This window comes from Bacillus rossius (genome assembly GCF_032445375.1).
Source record: "Bacillus rossius redtenbacheri isolate Brsri chromosome 9 unlocalized genomic scaffold, Brsri_v3 Brsri_v3_scf9_2, whole genome shotgun sequence".
NCBI classification, from domain to species: domain Eukaryota; kingdom Metazoa; phylum Arthropoda; class Insecta; order Phasmatodea; family Bacillidae; genus Bacillus; species Bacillus rossius.
The window spans coordinates 25,088,561-25,105,678 of NW_026962013.1; the positions used below are offsets into that span (position 1 = coordinate 25,088,561).

A 17,118-nucleotide genomic window follows, 5' to 3' on the forward strand; every position below is an offset into this window, starting at 1 on the left:
CACATTTGAAAATACAACTTTTGCGTTATATGTATTTGTTTTATGCTTTAAAAATTCACACAATTTAATAAAGTATGAAATTTGACTGATTTCTAAGCACAATTTCAGTGTATTTAAATTTTTAACGCTTAGCAAAGTGCATCACATGAAGAAACTCCCTTGAGCCTAGCCATAAAGTGAGCAATCTGGAAGTTGCTGTAGTAAATTTTATCGAGTTCAACAACTTGTGTATCTGGTTGGAGACCTATAATGAATTCCAGTCTACAACTCACCGCCCCCCCCCCCCTTCCCTTAAAAAAAAAATCCCACCCTCTGAGCTTTCCAAGAAGTGAAAATAGCATCCGTCGTGCTTCAGGTATTCGTCGAGTCACGAAAGAGAACATTCGCTTTGATATCCGTGATATATTATCAGTGATATAATCGGCGAGATCTCCGATACGCCGACGGCTCACTCGTTTCCCAACAGTCTGGCTCGCGGCCGAACGGAAAACTTGGCTTTTGATGTCCTGGGCTGCTGCTAGCTCTAGTAATTAGTCTGGTAGATCTCTAATAACATACGATTAAAAGTTACATGTACGATGGAGACCAGCTACATATGAAATTTGGTTTGAGAGTATACATATTGCTAATTAGATTATAAATTTTATAATTACAGCATTGCAGGCAGTTGCACGTTGCTGAAACCAGCGTTTTTTTGTAAATGTTAAAGAAATTTTAATGTAAAATTACAGAATTTGGTTAACTTGTACATTTACATAAAAACAACTTTATCATTACAAAATAGTGTTCGCAGTAATACTGGGTTCGGATTCTTACCCGGGAATTTATGCTTTGTGTTGTCCAATAGTTATTTGTAAACCGTTACCTGAATAGCTTTCCAGTATTACTACGCACATAATAAGTATGATACAACAAAATAGTCACATCATTGAATATTAGATTATACTAGATAATGCCCGGCATGCGTTGCAATGCCTCAATCAATTTTTTAAACGTATACTAAGCATCTCTCTTTATCTCTCTAATTCTCTATCTCTCTATGTATATCTCTATAACTCTCTCTATCTTTCTATTTATATCTCTATCTCTATATATCTTTCTACATATATATCTCTATATATCTTTCTAGCGGACCCGACAGACATTGTCCTGCCCAAATGTACATATGGCGGTAAGTATTTCTACGCTGGACATTTTGTATCTTCTCATTATACATACCCCTCCTCTTGGGCACGCCACTGCCGTTACCAAAAACCTTTCCCATGTTTACGCAGAAGGCAACAACAATGCAAAAGCCCGTTGCCATGGAGGCTAATTATCAACAATGCTTAGTTTTTTTGCTTTTAAAGCGTGTTTTTTTAGTTTTTTCTTAACTCAGAATCGAGATAAAATATCCAATTGTGAATCTAAACCATCCTTGAATCCCCGTGAACTCACACACAAAATTTCATCAAAATCGGTCCAGCCGTCTAGGAGGAGTTCAGTGACATACACACGCACACAAGAAATATATATATAAAGATATATATAAAGATTTTCCATAGTTAAATAAGTGATTGAATGAAACATCAATTAAAATATAAAATATGCACCAACTTTCGTACGAAGAACTCAATATTATCTCAATTGGCGTAGCTGTGTTCATAAAGTTGGGGGGGACAAATAATGATTTTGATGTCATGTAAACCCATTCCCCTCTTACTAAGGGGTACGGGGATCCTCCGCCGGAAAATTTTGATTTTAAAAGTGCAAAATAGCGCTTTTTAAGCAGTTTTTGTATCTGCTTTCGTCCCTAACTGAAGGGACGCACTCTAGTTTGGTATTCCCTGCGGTTCGGGGGATTTTCTTGTGATTTGCCTGGAGCGCTGAGGTAGCACGCTGCGGTGGGGGCTTTCCCCTCCCCGTTAGCCTGCAATTGGATACATCGATGTTAAAATTATTATTGTTTCCTTAAGATAAAATTTGATGAGTGAAGAAATTACAAATAAAGTTGGGCAGAATAATATTATAAAATAAAAATATCACGCTCTAGAAAGTTAGGGGGGACAGTCCCCTCCACCCAAAAAGTTCAGGGGGACACGTCCCCCCTGTGCCCCCCGGTTCCTACGCCCCTGATTATCTCCAAAAAAAGTATTTCATATACGCAAAAGTAACCATAGCCACGTGTTGTACAAATTTACAATATATTTCTTGTAGTATTAAAAATTATTTCTTGGAAACTGGTTTCCAAATGAATCTTTTGTAAAAGTACAGATTTTTTTTTTTCAGTGCAAAAACCACAGAGGCCCCATATTTCAGAAGGGGGAGGGGTAGAGAACGGGTTAACAAGGTAAGGTTATCTGAGTAAGAACCAAAACTAATTATATATAATTTGTCCATCAATAACCGTTGGCTATAAACCTATACTTGGTGATTTACGCGTACGGTTATATCAAAATATATTAAAGGAAGGAAATTTTCGGAAAAAAGTGTATTAAGGATACTAGGAGTAGTAGATACCTTTTGTAGCATTTGAACGACGGAGTTTAACTGGTGTGGATGAAATTTAATTTGCGACGTGAAATTTTTGTATGATCATATAGGTATGATTCATGTTAGACTGCACCTTTTAGCTATTGTTCGGAAATGTACCACGGCAATAATTTTAAGGTCAATTAGCTTTTACGAATGATATTTCCTATGAATCCATGACATCTATCCAAGTTTTTTTTATTTTTTTTATTTTTTTAAGAAAAGGTTTAAAGTACATGAAGTGTATGTACAATATTACAATGTACAAGTAAACATACAGTATTTACAATGTGCAAGTAAATACCTATCATTACATTATTACAAATGTTACTAAAGATAAAATAACGCGTAGAACTACAGAAGAGGAACTTGCAATGTTTTTTTCCGGGTTATATTGGAGGGGGGAGGAGAGGAGATATTTGTCACCACCCCCCTTCTCTCTGACATCATCCCTCCCTGCGAGGGGCGGGCGGCAGAGCGCGCGCACTCACCTATCTCCCGCAGAATGTCGGAGAAGCTGAGGTCGAGGTCCTCGGACGACGACGATGACGACAGCGTGTCGAGCGGGGGCAGCACGAAGTCGCCGAGCCGCAGCCCGGGCGACTGGCCGCCCGCCGACGAGCAGGCCGACGACGAGTGCCCGCTGAGGGCCGAGTCCCCGGCGCTGGAGTGGTCGCCCGCCCCCGGCGGTGGCACGCGCAGGTAGCGCACCGCCTCCGCCACGCCGCCCAGCCCGCTGTCGGCGGACTTGGCCTCGGGCAGCACGCTCGCCGCCGCCTTCTCCCAGCGGAACGCCTCCTTCACCTTGGTCCACTTGGACACCTTGGCCTTGACCTCGCCCGCGGCCGCCAGCGAGCGCCGCTGGTGGCTCTTGTCGCGCCGCTTCGCCCGGCCGCCGCGCTGCTTGTCGCCGGCGTCTCCGTCCTCCTCCTCCTCGACGCCGACGCTGTGGCTGCGCCCCCGCTGCTGCTGCTGCTGCTGCTGCGCCTGCCCGCGGCGAGACTTCCCCTCGCCGCCGGAGAACCGGCCGCGAGGCAGCGAGTCGTCCGAGCCGTCGAGCAGGCACGAGTCCGTGAGGTTGCCGCCGCCGCCGTCGTCCCTGCCGCGCGCGCGCCGCCGCACCGCCGTCTCTCCCTGCAGCTGGCGGTGCATCTCCTGCAGGTTCTTCATGTCCTCCAGGTACTGCACCCGGCGCTGCAGCTTGCAGTTCTGCTCGCGCAGCTCCCCCAGCTGCTCCATCAGCTTGCACAGGTTGTCCAGGTGGTCCAGACCCACCGTGGGCGCCGACGAGCAGGCGCTGTGCGTGGACGCCGACCGCGCGAACGCGGGCTTGCCCGCGGCCGTCGTCTCCAGCTGCTGCGCCTCCTTCGCCGCCGGCAGCGACATCAGGTACTCGAGGAACTCGTCCTCCTGCTGCAGCGCGTCGCTGATCAGCTTCCTCCGCTCCGCGTCGTCGCCGTCCGGGTTGTCGAGGGGGCTGTCGGGGCGACCGTCCGCAGCCGCGGGCTCCTCCGGGGTCGCGCGGTCCACCGCCGGGCTCTCCGCTTCGCTCTCCATGGCTGCGGCGCCTATCAAGCGTACGTCGGAGGGAAAAAGCGAACGCGATGGTCGGCGAGATATCTGACGACGGTCGAACTGGCCATAACCACCACCACCACCACCTCCTCGGTCACGAAGCTAAACTTTTGTCACTCGGCATCGGGGGGTGGCGCGGGAAAGAAGTCGTACTCGCCCGTGCTGCGACGCTCGGCGTCGGCCCGCGGACTGGGGAGGGCGCGCGCGCGCGATGGACGCCAGTTGGCTCGCGACGCGGAGGCAGTTTTTGGATCCGTGCCCCTGCCCTACGCTCTCCCGTCAACTCCCTCCGCCGCCGCCTCCTCCCTTCCGCGGCTACGCCGCCACCTCATCTCTCGACACTGCCCCCCTTTACCGACACCGCTTCCCTCGCCAGCGCCCCACCGCCTGTCCGGCTGGGGAGACCGCCGGTTAAGGGTCTGCCACACCCGCGCAGTCCCGTCTGTCGAACCTGTGCTATTTGAACAATATTCGCCAATAAGTTAATTTGAAACGGAAAATCAAGTACCTGAAGTACAAATAATAAATAGTTTAAAAATAAACATGAATTTTATCTATGAAAATAATTTTCTAGAAATATGTAGTAATCCCATCAGTTCATCGACATTAATCTTGCCTAAAGTTAATGACGAAAGCTAAAATATCTATAGCCACCATCTAGTGTGCTGCCCTCCCATGTATCATCATGCAAACCAGATAATCGGACAAGTCAATCGTGGCACGTTTATACTGTAATCATATTATAAAGCATGATAGGATAACGCACCAGGCAGAACAGACCAAGGTCAGGGACGCTTTGAAGCTTTATAAAAGATTGTCTACATTCTGCCACTACCTAATAGTTGCCAGAGTTCAGACACAGAATTGGAGCGACTATTGCTTCCATTACTCCGAACGTATTGACCTAAGTGTGGGATCAATTGGACTTTAAGATGGATGTCTGCCGTATAACTAAAAGTGCATATATTGAACATTTGTGGAAAAAAAAATCTAGGTTAGTTTACCTTCAATTTGATGTATCATTTGTTGAATATAGTCTTAAATTGTTCATAGCATTGAAACTGGGATATTCTTTTACGGACATCCTGTATTTTCCTGACATTTCCTTATTATTATAGAAAATAAAAATTTTCCTGTTATTTCCAGGTTTTCCTAGATGCTGGACACCTGATGCAGCTCCGCTAGCCTATGCTACCTCCGCTGGTTGCCACCATCTCCACTCGACATGGTCACCTCGTTCATACTAATCTCCGCACATCTGGCTTATAGATCCTGGTCTCATGTCATCGATGTTTGAACACTGGACATTAGGCTTCTGCAAATGCTAGTTTATGAAGGAAAGTAAACATAAAAACACATTATTAAAATTTTCATGGTCTAATTGAACTGTGAATATCATTCTCATAAAATACCAGATTGAAGTAAAAAAAAAATAAAGTTTAACATTTTTTTAATGTTTGAACTGATTAACTAACCAATTGGGCACTATGTATAACATCATTCAATGAAAGTTATAGAATAACCATACATAATATGCATTCATTAAAGCAAACGGAGTGCCACATTTTATTTTTGAAGTACCCAACATCACATTCAATAAAACAAAAAAAAAACTTGCTCGTGAAAATAATTAATCTTAGGCTTCTGTTTGAAAGCTTTGCAACAAATGTAAAGCTTTGCTAATAGCAAATTTCCTGTAGAAGTTAAATTGAATATTAGAAGGAGCTTAGATTGATTTGCTTAGTTGAAGCTTTGCACAGGTCTACTGGATGTAGACGGTCGAACCAGAACTCATTCTATCTGCTAATTAGCTAGCAGCATTGGAGACGACCAAGGTAATCCTACTTCATCTTCCGACACAATCTGAAAGTGCTCGCCCTCTCGTGGAATGCCTGTGGGTATTTCGCTAACTGGCCTGATGTCACACACACCATTCACTCACCTGACCACTACGTGCGCCCGACGAATGTGTCATGTCCTTGACACGACTACCACGTGTTTTTTTCCTTTTGGTTCACTCTCCAAACTTTCAGCTAGAAACTGGACACAAATATAAAATAAGATGGCATAGCAAACATATACCTCATTACTAGAGACAAGATTGTATGGTTTTATTTTGAGGCCAAATTGGTTTTTAAAACAAGAGATCTCAATGTTAATATTTTCATTTTTTATGAATTCAGTTTATTCATAAAGATAAGCACATAAATAATTGAGCACATGTGATACAAATGTTTTATGATTCTTATTATCATTTTGACTTATAGATGATGCACTCAGAACAATAAAAATAAATCTGCTAAAAGTTCTTGTTTGAAAAATGTACCAATATCATAATGTAAATATGAGTTACCCATAACTAGAGGCAAGATTATGTGGTGAATTGCAATAAAACCGAAATAACAGTGAAATTAAGTGAATACACCGCCAAACACTGAAATTGAAGTGAATAATACATCACCAATTACCGAAATGTAAGTCAAAACACCGCATAACTTTAAAAGAAACTAAATTCCCCTCAGTTACCTTATTTTAAGTAATAAAAAATAAAATTCCTTTCAAAAATATTTATTTTAGGTTTTTATTTGAAAACCTAAAATTTTATGTTGCGTATGAATAAAAAAAAATACATATTATTTTGTTTCTATCCATGGTTTTATCAAATTAAAAGTAAATAAAAGCAGTCTATAGCTGATACCATAGTCATGTAGAAATACATCACAAGAAAATTTGCATGTATAATAGTTTTGATTTTTTAACATTGTATTATTTTTTAATATTGAAAGGTTTAGTTGCAGATTTTTGTTTAACTTACTCTCATTAATATACGTAGTAGTATTGTTTAATGTACACGTATGAAGTGTCTTACCACGAATTGTTGAAGCAGTTGATCAATGTAATTATGCTTGACATGTACTTATTATTAAATGTGATTTAATTTTTAATGACGATAGTCAAAAACCACTTTTTTTTAATGATGAAATTTGCTTTTTTTTATGTCACCATAAAATCTTGACTCTACTAATAATAGTTGTAAAATAAAAAAAATGCGAAATAAATTTTTCCACTCTAATCAGTAATCCTACCGCATCCTCCCACACAATCTGAAAGTGCTCAACCTCAAAAAACTTCAAGCTGAATACATTGTATGCATGGATTTTAATATAATACATTTTTGTGATTTGAGTTTTGTTTTGTTTACAAATGCTGATTAATTTCATGTTATTTGTATTTTGGTGTACCTATTAACTTATATTTAGTGTTTTATGGTGTTATTGACAAGCTTTTCAGTATTATTTCAGTTTTATTGCAACTCATCTTATACTTTTATCCCTACTCATTACACACCTTTCAACTTAAACAAAAAGGAAACCAAATCTACTACATCTAACCAACAATCTTGAGACGGAGTGTATTAAATGTGATTTTGATTTATACACTGCATTTAGACATTCGTTATGGATTGTTATTTGAACTTCTCAAATGTGTGCTTAGTACATATGTCATTCTGACACATGTACAATTCTGAAAAAGTTGATAAAAAAAACTAAATATATTTAATTTTGGGTAATAATATGCGAAACAATTAAAACCATATAAAACATATGTATTTGTCCTGGCCATATAATTCTGTAGATAACTACAACAAACCATTTCAATAAATAAATCTATATTTTTAAATCATGTTTATTTTATAAAGTCAACAGATATAACAATACAGTTCTAACCCTTGAATTGCTGTCAAACATGTAACACTGCTCTCAAATGCAGATCACACAATTATTACCACAAAGGTCTGGCAAGTTTGATGGAGAACATTAGTGACCACATATGTGGTCAATGTATAACACTAACAAAATAGTTTTATCTTCAATATCTTTACGCTCTAGAATACATGACGCTGAATTTAAAAGTACAAAAATTAGCACCTCTGAATAATAGCTCTCATAAAATTAGCCACATATGTTATAAAAAAAAAGTAATAAGTAAAAATTATAGTAGAAATGAGCCATCTTAAAATTAGAAAGCTGCAGTATTCATACAGCAAAAAATTTATATTTTTAAATTATGAATGGATCAGATACAAATAAAGGTCTTAAAAAATTATGGGCACTGTTTACAGATTGTACTACAGGTAATGTAGTACAGAAAATGCTACTCAATCATATTATTAATCATTAAAAACAAAATATTAACCAATTCACGACAGACTCAACATCCTTCACGAGTAATTGTCTCCTTAAGACAGGGAAGAGGGCAGAGTGCTTGCAGACTGAGCCAAAATACATTTGCAGAGAACGAACCAGCCAGTCTGATAGTTTTCAATGGCAACTATTAAACACAATCAAACTGGCTAGCTCACTTTTGATATCAACTGTTTATAATCCTGAATGCTGCTTATTCCAGACAGTAAATATATATATATATATATATATATATATATATATATATATGTATGTATACGCGGGATCAATAAAATGACTACTCAATCACACCATTTATGTCTTCCGGGTTGTGTTGATGCTAATGATGCACATTTGGAGCATTTTCTGTAGCAAAAATACCACTTCGTGAAAAGAACCATATTCAACTTCCTGAAATATACAAAGAGTCCTTATCCTTGGAAGGCAAATACTCAGAAGGAAGCCGAACTGGCCACATGTTCATTAATGATTTTTTTAACACACTAGGGTGGTTTAATAAATAAATTGGTTCACACAGTAATATATAGTCTAGCTGAATACACATTAAACAAGTTTTCATCCTATAAATAAATAACCAGAGGTCTTTAGTCATTTGGACAGTAATTCATTGTCAAACAGTTGTTTACACAAAAATGTAAAAATAACAACAAAAATGTGCAACCCTACTATCCATGCTAATTGAAGGAGTAATGCCATTGATTATTAAAAATTGCAAACCATTCATTAATAATGGATTTGGATTATAAGTGGCTTGTTACAAAAATGTTGAAATATGTATTTTTTAAATGTTTACTTTCTCTAAAAGAATTAATACCCACAATTTACAACCTCTCTTCATCAAAGGAAGTTAAACCACTTAGGTAGTTGTTCTGAAGTTTTAGCGAAAATCAGTGCATTTATTGTTTAAATATCAACATGTTTTATCAGTCGCATTGGTGCATTTAAGCAGTATCGCTTAGAAAAAAAAATTGATTGAGCTGCGATTTGAACTGCGTTCACAATCACAGAAAGTAAAATAGTATTTTACTATTTTGCAAGCATTGAAAAAATTCATTTCCACAACAGAATTACAAAGCTAACAAAATTTTGGGACTAGTGTGTTGAACTTCAAGGGAACTATATCATAAGATAAAGTACATTTAAAAAGCTCAAATGGTTTTCCTTAATTCAAACCAAGTAACTAATTAAACCACCGTCATATACTACAAACAAAGACAACCTACAAACTGTGCCCAAATGATTATGTGTATATAATACTGTTACACTACTTGTTTTAATACAAAATGTATTGTTATTAAACAATGAAAGGAAACAGTACATTTTGCATTATAACACAAATATTCCTGTACACTACACTTTTTCTCTGCCTCCCACACCACAAGCTCTGTTTCCAAAGTTTACAGTTAGGCACCTTTACTAGCATGCTGACAAACAACCACCAGGTAGTTTTTTTTCTTTAGGAGTATTTGTTTGAACCAGCATTTTAAAATTGCATGATATAGTTTGTTAGGCATTTACAGTAACGTTACAACACTTAACTTAGTTGTATTTATATGTTTAACTGTCAAAAAGATATCTGGTAAAGTATTATGCCAGACTGCTAAGAACACTAACCTATCAAATTATTTTGTTGAACACTCCAGCACATCTTTATAAACTAGTAAAACTGAATTAAAACTTATGCAAAAATCTTCACAGTATGAATTATTGATCACCACACATCATATTAACATGAACATGTCACTACACAATTATTTGGTAGTTGAAAATACTGACATAAAAAAAACTTTACACAATTACAATCCCATCTAAATTCTAATACAGACGATAACTATCAAAACATGATATATGTACTTCTACAACTGCCCAAATCTTAAGGGTCATTTTTAACAAAAACGTTTTAGAAGTATTTTTTTAACAAATAGCCAATATAAATAACTGTCCACACTGCCTGAATCCAATTTATAGTGATAACTGTAATTACCACTTGAAACCTTACGCATTTGTAAAATTGTAAATTAAAAGGAGGTTTTCAGATAGCAAATGCTACTGATTCACCGCCAAGCAAATATTTCAGTAAATTGACAAATATTGAAATATTTAACAATAACATTTTTTTTCCATACCAAATTAAAGTTTTAACATGTATTGTATTGCTATTGATGTATCATCACATTGAATAGATTTTGTGTAACTAAATTTGTGGAAAAATAATGACATCTGAAGTTCTCTTAAATTTAAATAGGTCACACTGTAAGCATAGCTTTGTCAATTTGAGCCACTTAGCTCCTCTAAATACACACACCTGACATAGTCTTGCATGTTATAGTACACTAACATAATACATAAGTGCTTTCTTGCTAATCATTACAGTTCTGTAACCCTAATTCATTTAAAACTTACAGTAAACTGAATACAAAAAAATTACCACTTTTTCACTAATTATTTTCCATTTAGCATAGCAAATTTTGACTCCTGAAATTCTTACCCCATAAAAATACTTTTCCCAATCATTTTAACATTCATTCATGAAACAATCAAGAAATGACAAACACAATGACAGTAATTTTAAAAACCACTTCATAACAAGAAAGAAAAAGTATGCTATTGCAAAACATTCTTAACCCCTATCTAGCATGATCAAATAAAATGAGGAAGGAGAGGGTGAAGGGAGAGATGAAATATTAAACACTAATGAGTAAGATAATAAAACCAAAATTATTGGTGCCAAATAAAGAAGTGCTTTTACCACATTATATAAAGTATAAATTCTCATTATTTATGTAGCACACTGCAAGTATGGGAAGATAATCTATTTTTTTAAAACATAATACTTGAAACAGATATCAAGATTGTTCACATTTTTTAAATACCTATTAGTAGAGACCTGCAAAATTCGCGGATTCATTGACATCTAGGATAGACTCCACAGTCCTTTAAATACTCGCGGAAATGACGCCTGTTCATTGGCTACTGACGCGTGAGACGTCTCGACTAGGCTGTCCGTAATTTGGCACTTTCTTGGTTTAGTGTTTCCCATTGGCTCACAGTTCCCCGGATAAAATGTGGGCTAATCGCAGAAGCGGTACAAAGGTATAGTTGTTTTGATGCTAGCCTATTGCGAAATGAATCCGCGAATTTTGCATGTCTCTACCTATTAGTTAAGAGATTGTAAAAAGAGCTAAATACTTTAATATCTCTAAACATATGTGAAAAAATCAGTTCAGTTTTCTATTTAATTAGTACATTAACTATACTTGAACAACTTTCAGCCATTACTTTGTTCGATAATCAATAATCATGCTTTTTGTATATCCATGAGTCCGAGGCATAGTCGAATGCCCTTTTGGGGGGGTGGTGGTGGGGGGGGGGGGGGGGAGGAAAATCATAAATTTCAAAAATATATTCTCTTTCGATTTTGAGTGTTTCCAAGCCATTCAGGGTCCTCTACCTCCCCCCCCTTCCCCTCAGGGGAGAGGTCATTTGTCCCTGATTTTTCAAAAGTTGGGACAGTTAAAGTAGTTTATTTTTGACGTGCTTCCAATGACTTCAGGCACCATCCGACCTCCTTGGAGGGTGGGGGTCAGTTGCTCCAGAAATTTCAGTGACTTTGAAAATTGATTTTGTCGTGCATTGCAAATAATTTATAAAAAATTTAATTCAATATAAACTACAAAGTAAAAAATAATTTTTAAATTTAAGTAGTTTTTTCAACAGTGATAGAAAGAGTAACTCTGTATAACAATTTTTTTTATAAATCTTAAAAAAAGATATAATAAACACAACAATTAATTTTAATGGAAAAAAAAGTGGGGTGCTTGATATTAGTTCTACCTAATAATTGCTGTTCTTTATGACAGAGTAATTACGTATTACTAAGTTGTTCTCCATTCCATCACTGTTGAACAAATTATTTAAATTTAAAGATAAATTTTACTTTTTGAAGTTAATTCAACCAAAAAAGTGTGTTTTACTAATTTTATTAAAATAAAATTTTATTGTATTAAATATTTACTTTGTACTGTGTGATCTTGCCATGCAAACAAGTCAGGACTTATATAATCATTTTTTCAGAAGTTGCAAATATATACAGTCAATAACTGCTAAGAATTTTATAATTCTACTTATAAATTAAAACATATAAACAGAAAATACTAAATTTATTAATAAGGTAAAATTGTAAGTAATACTAGATCAAGTGCAACATTTTTTAAACTTATTGTGTGGAAAACTTTCTTAAGTGGAATTTTCTTAAGAGGTATTACTGTACTTTTAAAATTGTTCTGAATTAAAAAAATTGATATTTACGTTTGTAAATGTGAATATTTATGACCCTAAAACACACATGCAACTTATGTCTGCAATTTAAAAGTATTCCTTTTTGTATTATATTAATGAACAAATACTCAAGTTGGCACATTTTTTACTTAAATTCTATTTTAACATCAGCTGATAAGAAATACCTACATGTTCTACTTGTAACTCAATAGAAAATTTTTGTATATAATCAGAAATTCCAAGTCTACAAATAACCACAAATGGAAATGACCAAAAAGACTGATTTTGTACATCGTAATAACTGCGGAAATATTTATGAATAAATTTGCCAGCTATTAACATAAGATAAATAAACTAGTAGCACATTTGTTCTTAAAATTTAACTATTGCAAAAAAATCAACATTTATGATAACATTAAAAAATGAACAAATCCTTTCCAAAATGTTTGTTTAAGACCACACCAACTTTTCTGCAACTAATGTAAATAATACAAAAAAATAATCTTAAGCAATAAATAAACAAAAATATGCAAATAAAAAACTATCCTTTAACTCTTGAAAAGTCAATATTTTCTAGACTTTAAAATACGAGGAAATAATTTTAACAATGTATGGCACTTTTTAAATATCTGCACAGAAATTCCATGCATGTATGTCGAGTAAAATTTGTTTCTGAGTCTAACAAAGAACTATTTTGTTCTAAACTAAATATTTTATTACATTGACTTTTTCTAATTCAAATTCTTGTGTGTGCGAAGTACACCTCAAAAATTTAAAGGTTATATCTATTCCAAAACCAATACAGAGCCACCATCTTAGCTGTGATCATCTGATCAATTCATAAAAAATAAGTTTGTATTCTATTAAATAACAATACCATCACATGTTTGATGAAAGAAAAATGTTATGTAAATGGTACATGTTCAGTAACATAGTATTAATACAAAAAATTATGAAGACTAAAAGTATTAATACTGCAATGATTCAAATGACAACTAATTAAAAAACTACCCAAACAATCAAAATTGTCAATACATAAACTTCCTCAAATAGGTTTAAGGATGACAAAACATTTAAATTCAAACAACTAAATTCATTACAAAATTTAAGTGCAGATGTGCTTTACAAAGTTCATTTTAGTTTGTCGCACTTGCAGCACATACATTACAATATGACAATCAAAATAATATAATTTTTTTTTTAAGATTATTCAAAAATGTGCCACACAAGCATTAAAAGCCTATTATTTGTAGTTTATTTGAATACTACAAAAATAGTAAAAAAAAAATACTGTAAGTACTAATTTTAGTATTACCTTTAAAGTTCTACACAATATACACTACCTTATAAGTTATAATAATACTTCACAAAACTAAACACATATTAGCATATCGAGAGTAGAAACTAATGACAATAAAAGGAGCAACTCCTACAAAAAAAATATTAATACTATTAATATTGTAAGAAACAAACTGAAATTGTTATTTTTTCTAAAGCTTTCTAATGTCAGAATACTCTTGACTAGTGTCAAAATAGATTTAATGAATCATACAGTAAAATTACTACTCTGCCATATAAACAAAAATGAATATCCATTTCTCAAATTTCATTTCTGAAGTTTAAATATTATTCAAGAAATGGAAGCAAACCCATCACAGCATGTACAATACTGCTATGAAATACATCTGGTAACAGCAGCACTTTGCTTCCCGTTGCAGTCAAAATCAAAAGAATTATCTAAAATAATACAATTTTCCATTTGGTAAGGAATTTTTTGTAATAATACTGTTTCATAAATAAACTTCAGTTGTAGTTATTTTGTTGTTTACACTACAAAGAATAACATATTTTTTGGTGTATAATGTATATATTGGTAAAACACACAGGCAGACACAAAAAAATTAAATTTCTATGCTTCTAGCTTTGCTAGTTTTGACTATCTTGGGATTCTCCAATGTTGGGAGTTCCGGCCAAGCATACGTTGCAGGCAACGGACTGTCGTAGTTGAAGTTGTACATCTTCTCTTCGATCATGGCACGTTTGTCCTCTGGCTCTGGGTATACTGATGCCAGGCCTTAAAATAGAACAATCACTTTGAAATGGGATTTCTAGGAGAGTAAAAATAAAAATATTAACTTCAATAATTAAAAATTGGTTTGCTAATAAAGGAGAACCGACTACTACACCAAATATTTTAAGTAAATACTATAGTGGAGAGAAACAATCGCTAACTTTCAGTAAACACGTATTTGTAAACAATGAGAGCCCCAATTGAAACTCTGGCATGGTTGCACGTGCTTTTGAATATTATAAGCGAAGGGGGCCTCTATCTCACACAGCAACTCGCTGATAAAGCCAGCCCCAAATGATACCCATTTCCTTAGCAGTTTTCATACCTATTTCCTGTTAGTGGCGCCTGCTCTTGTGTAGGCAACATTCCAACACCCTTCCAAGCAGTCAGGCTCTGGGCATAAAAGTTTTCATGCAAGAAGTCTTGGCCAAATCCGTACTAGAACTGTTCTATTTTTCTGCTATGCCCACGAGCCGAAGTCGACAAGATGGTGGACTCACGTGTAGCAACATGAACTCATATAAAATGCATAGGTGTGCAAAATGAAACTTTATGATAGTGAAACTACTCTGGAATATATTTGGTAAACTAAAATAGTCATAGAAAGAAGTAGGCACCAATTTTAAAAAGCTTAAGATATCTGGCATTTCACTACTGATAATACATAGTATCCTTAATTATTTCAATGGTCTTGGTAGCGCAGCCTGGCTGGGAAGGGCAAGGTTTGAGGTTCAAAACTCATCACTGTCAAAACATTTTACTTTTATTTTTAATAACAGATTACTGGAATTTACAAAAAAAAATTAATTATATGTTCAAAAATAATTGAAAAAAAAAATTTAACCCTCCCATTAAACACATTTATTAAGAAGTGAATATCCATAAATTATTAATGATTAAACTAATACTTCATAGAAACGGCACACCTGTTAGCCTATAGGAAAATGCAAGATGGTTTTTCTTCACTTTGGATTTAAGTTTATTATAGGAACTACTACTATCTTAAACTAAGCATGTTTCTTTGTGTCACTTGCTAACACCAAATGTTAATTACAATTTTTCAAAGTTATGTAATAAGTAATTTATCAATTAACATACATAAAAAATGAACTATTAAAGTGAAATTAGCACAATTCTGTAAATTAGCTATATGAGCTGTCTAATTAATGTCATACTATAAATATATAATAAATAAAGTACATTAAAGCAAACTCAAATTACCTTACATACTTTTAATTTTATATTACTAGATATTGAAACTAACCTACCAATGAAAATTCAATATTGTTAAATTCAAAATTGCTCTGTATTTGTTTGTTTTTTTAATACTAAAAACTTTGTTATATATTTTTGGCAAGTAAAATATAGAAGAAAAAATATTTTTTTTAAAAATTAACCATGTTACATAATTTTCAACATAAACAGCAACAATTTTAATATAATATATAAAACATAATATATAATAATATAATATATATGAATCAGATATGTACTTGCTTCTGTCTGCAACTGCATTGGCTGGTTTTCTTTTAGCATTCAAGGTATCGTGTGTATGGAGTAATGCATTCTTTCTTTTCTTCGCTATACAAACTTTTATGCCCACTTTTACACCCATGGGCAAAACAGAAGGTTGCAGAATTTGGGTTTGTGCAGGGTGGTCTTAAGCTAATCATGAACTGGCAAAAATTTGGATGTGAAATGGTGTATTTTAATTAATGTATTTCTGTTTTTTCTCTCATAGGCTATTTGTAGTAGTGTCTGTGTGTATCTGTCTGTCTCTGTGTGTGATACAGACCCACACACACACACTCCTGGCGTAGTGACAGCTCATGCAATTGTAATTATCGTGTCACCAGAGGCAAAAAAAAAAGTCTCTCCAGGGAAGGGAGGGAGGGGGGGGACTTCACCCCATACACTGGACAGAAAAAGAGAGGAACATTCTAAGCAGCTACTGTGTTCCTACACTTTGGTTTAAACAAGCTAAAATATATAATCCATAAATGTTAATTATGTTACAATAAATAGTCACACACACACACACACAGATATATATATTTTTTTTTCACATACTAAAAAATTCCCAACAAACATTTAAACAATTTTTTTTAGACTATACATTACAACTGCTCACTGTATATTCTTTTTAACCCCACCCTCTTTGAGTTTCTTCACACATACTGCAATTGTCTTACATATTCGCTATCCAATGTTTATTAAAAAAAAATTTCTTTAGCTCCTATATCTGTTTTTAATCAATTTATTAAAAATTATTTTACCATAATAATGCATCATATAAACTTTACCCCTATTTTGGTGGAGTATGTATTTAAAAAAAAAGCTTTTATAAAAATAAATAAAAAAAAAATACCAAAATTCTCTGTTTGAAAAACAAAATTGAATTACAAATAAAACCATAAAATCTTCTCTCTAACAATAGCCATAAAAACTTAAGCAATAATTGTTTGTTTAAATCAGGAG

At 35.1% G+C, this 17,118-nt stretch overlaps 2 protein-coding genes across 4 annotated transcripts in view; both read right to left on the reverse strand.

Annotated features, from left to right (window-relative positions):
* The window catches only part of LOC134543287 (AF4/FMR2 family member lilli), an 85,847-nt gene extending 81,463 nt beyond the window's left edge, over positions 1–4,384 (reverse strand). Inside the window, exon 1 of the mRNA XM_063388197.1 lies at positions 3,003–4,384. Coding sequence (XP_063244267.1) covers positions 3,003–4,068 — 1,066 coding nt within the window. The 5' untranslated portion in view covers positions 4,069–4,384. The remainder of the gene's footprint in view (positions 1–3,002) is intronic.
* A 3,373-nt stretch (positions 4,385–7,757) lies between these two features.
* Positions 7,758–17,118, reverse strand: part of LOC134543239 (NADP-dependent malic enzyme-like) — a 37,922-nt gene continuing 28,561 nt past the window's right edge. For all 3 annotated transcript variants that reach the window (XM_063388143.1, XM_063388141.1, XM_063388144.1), the window contains exon 13: positions 7,758–14,643. In XM_063388143.1, coding sequence (XP_063244213.1) covers positions 14,471–14,643 — 173 coding nt within the window. In that variant the 3' untranslated portion in view covers positions 7,758–14,470. The remainder of the gene's footprint in view (positions 14,644–17,118) is intronic.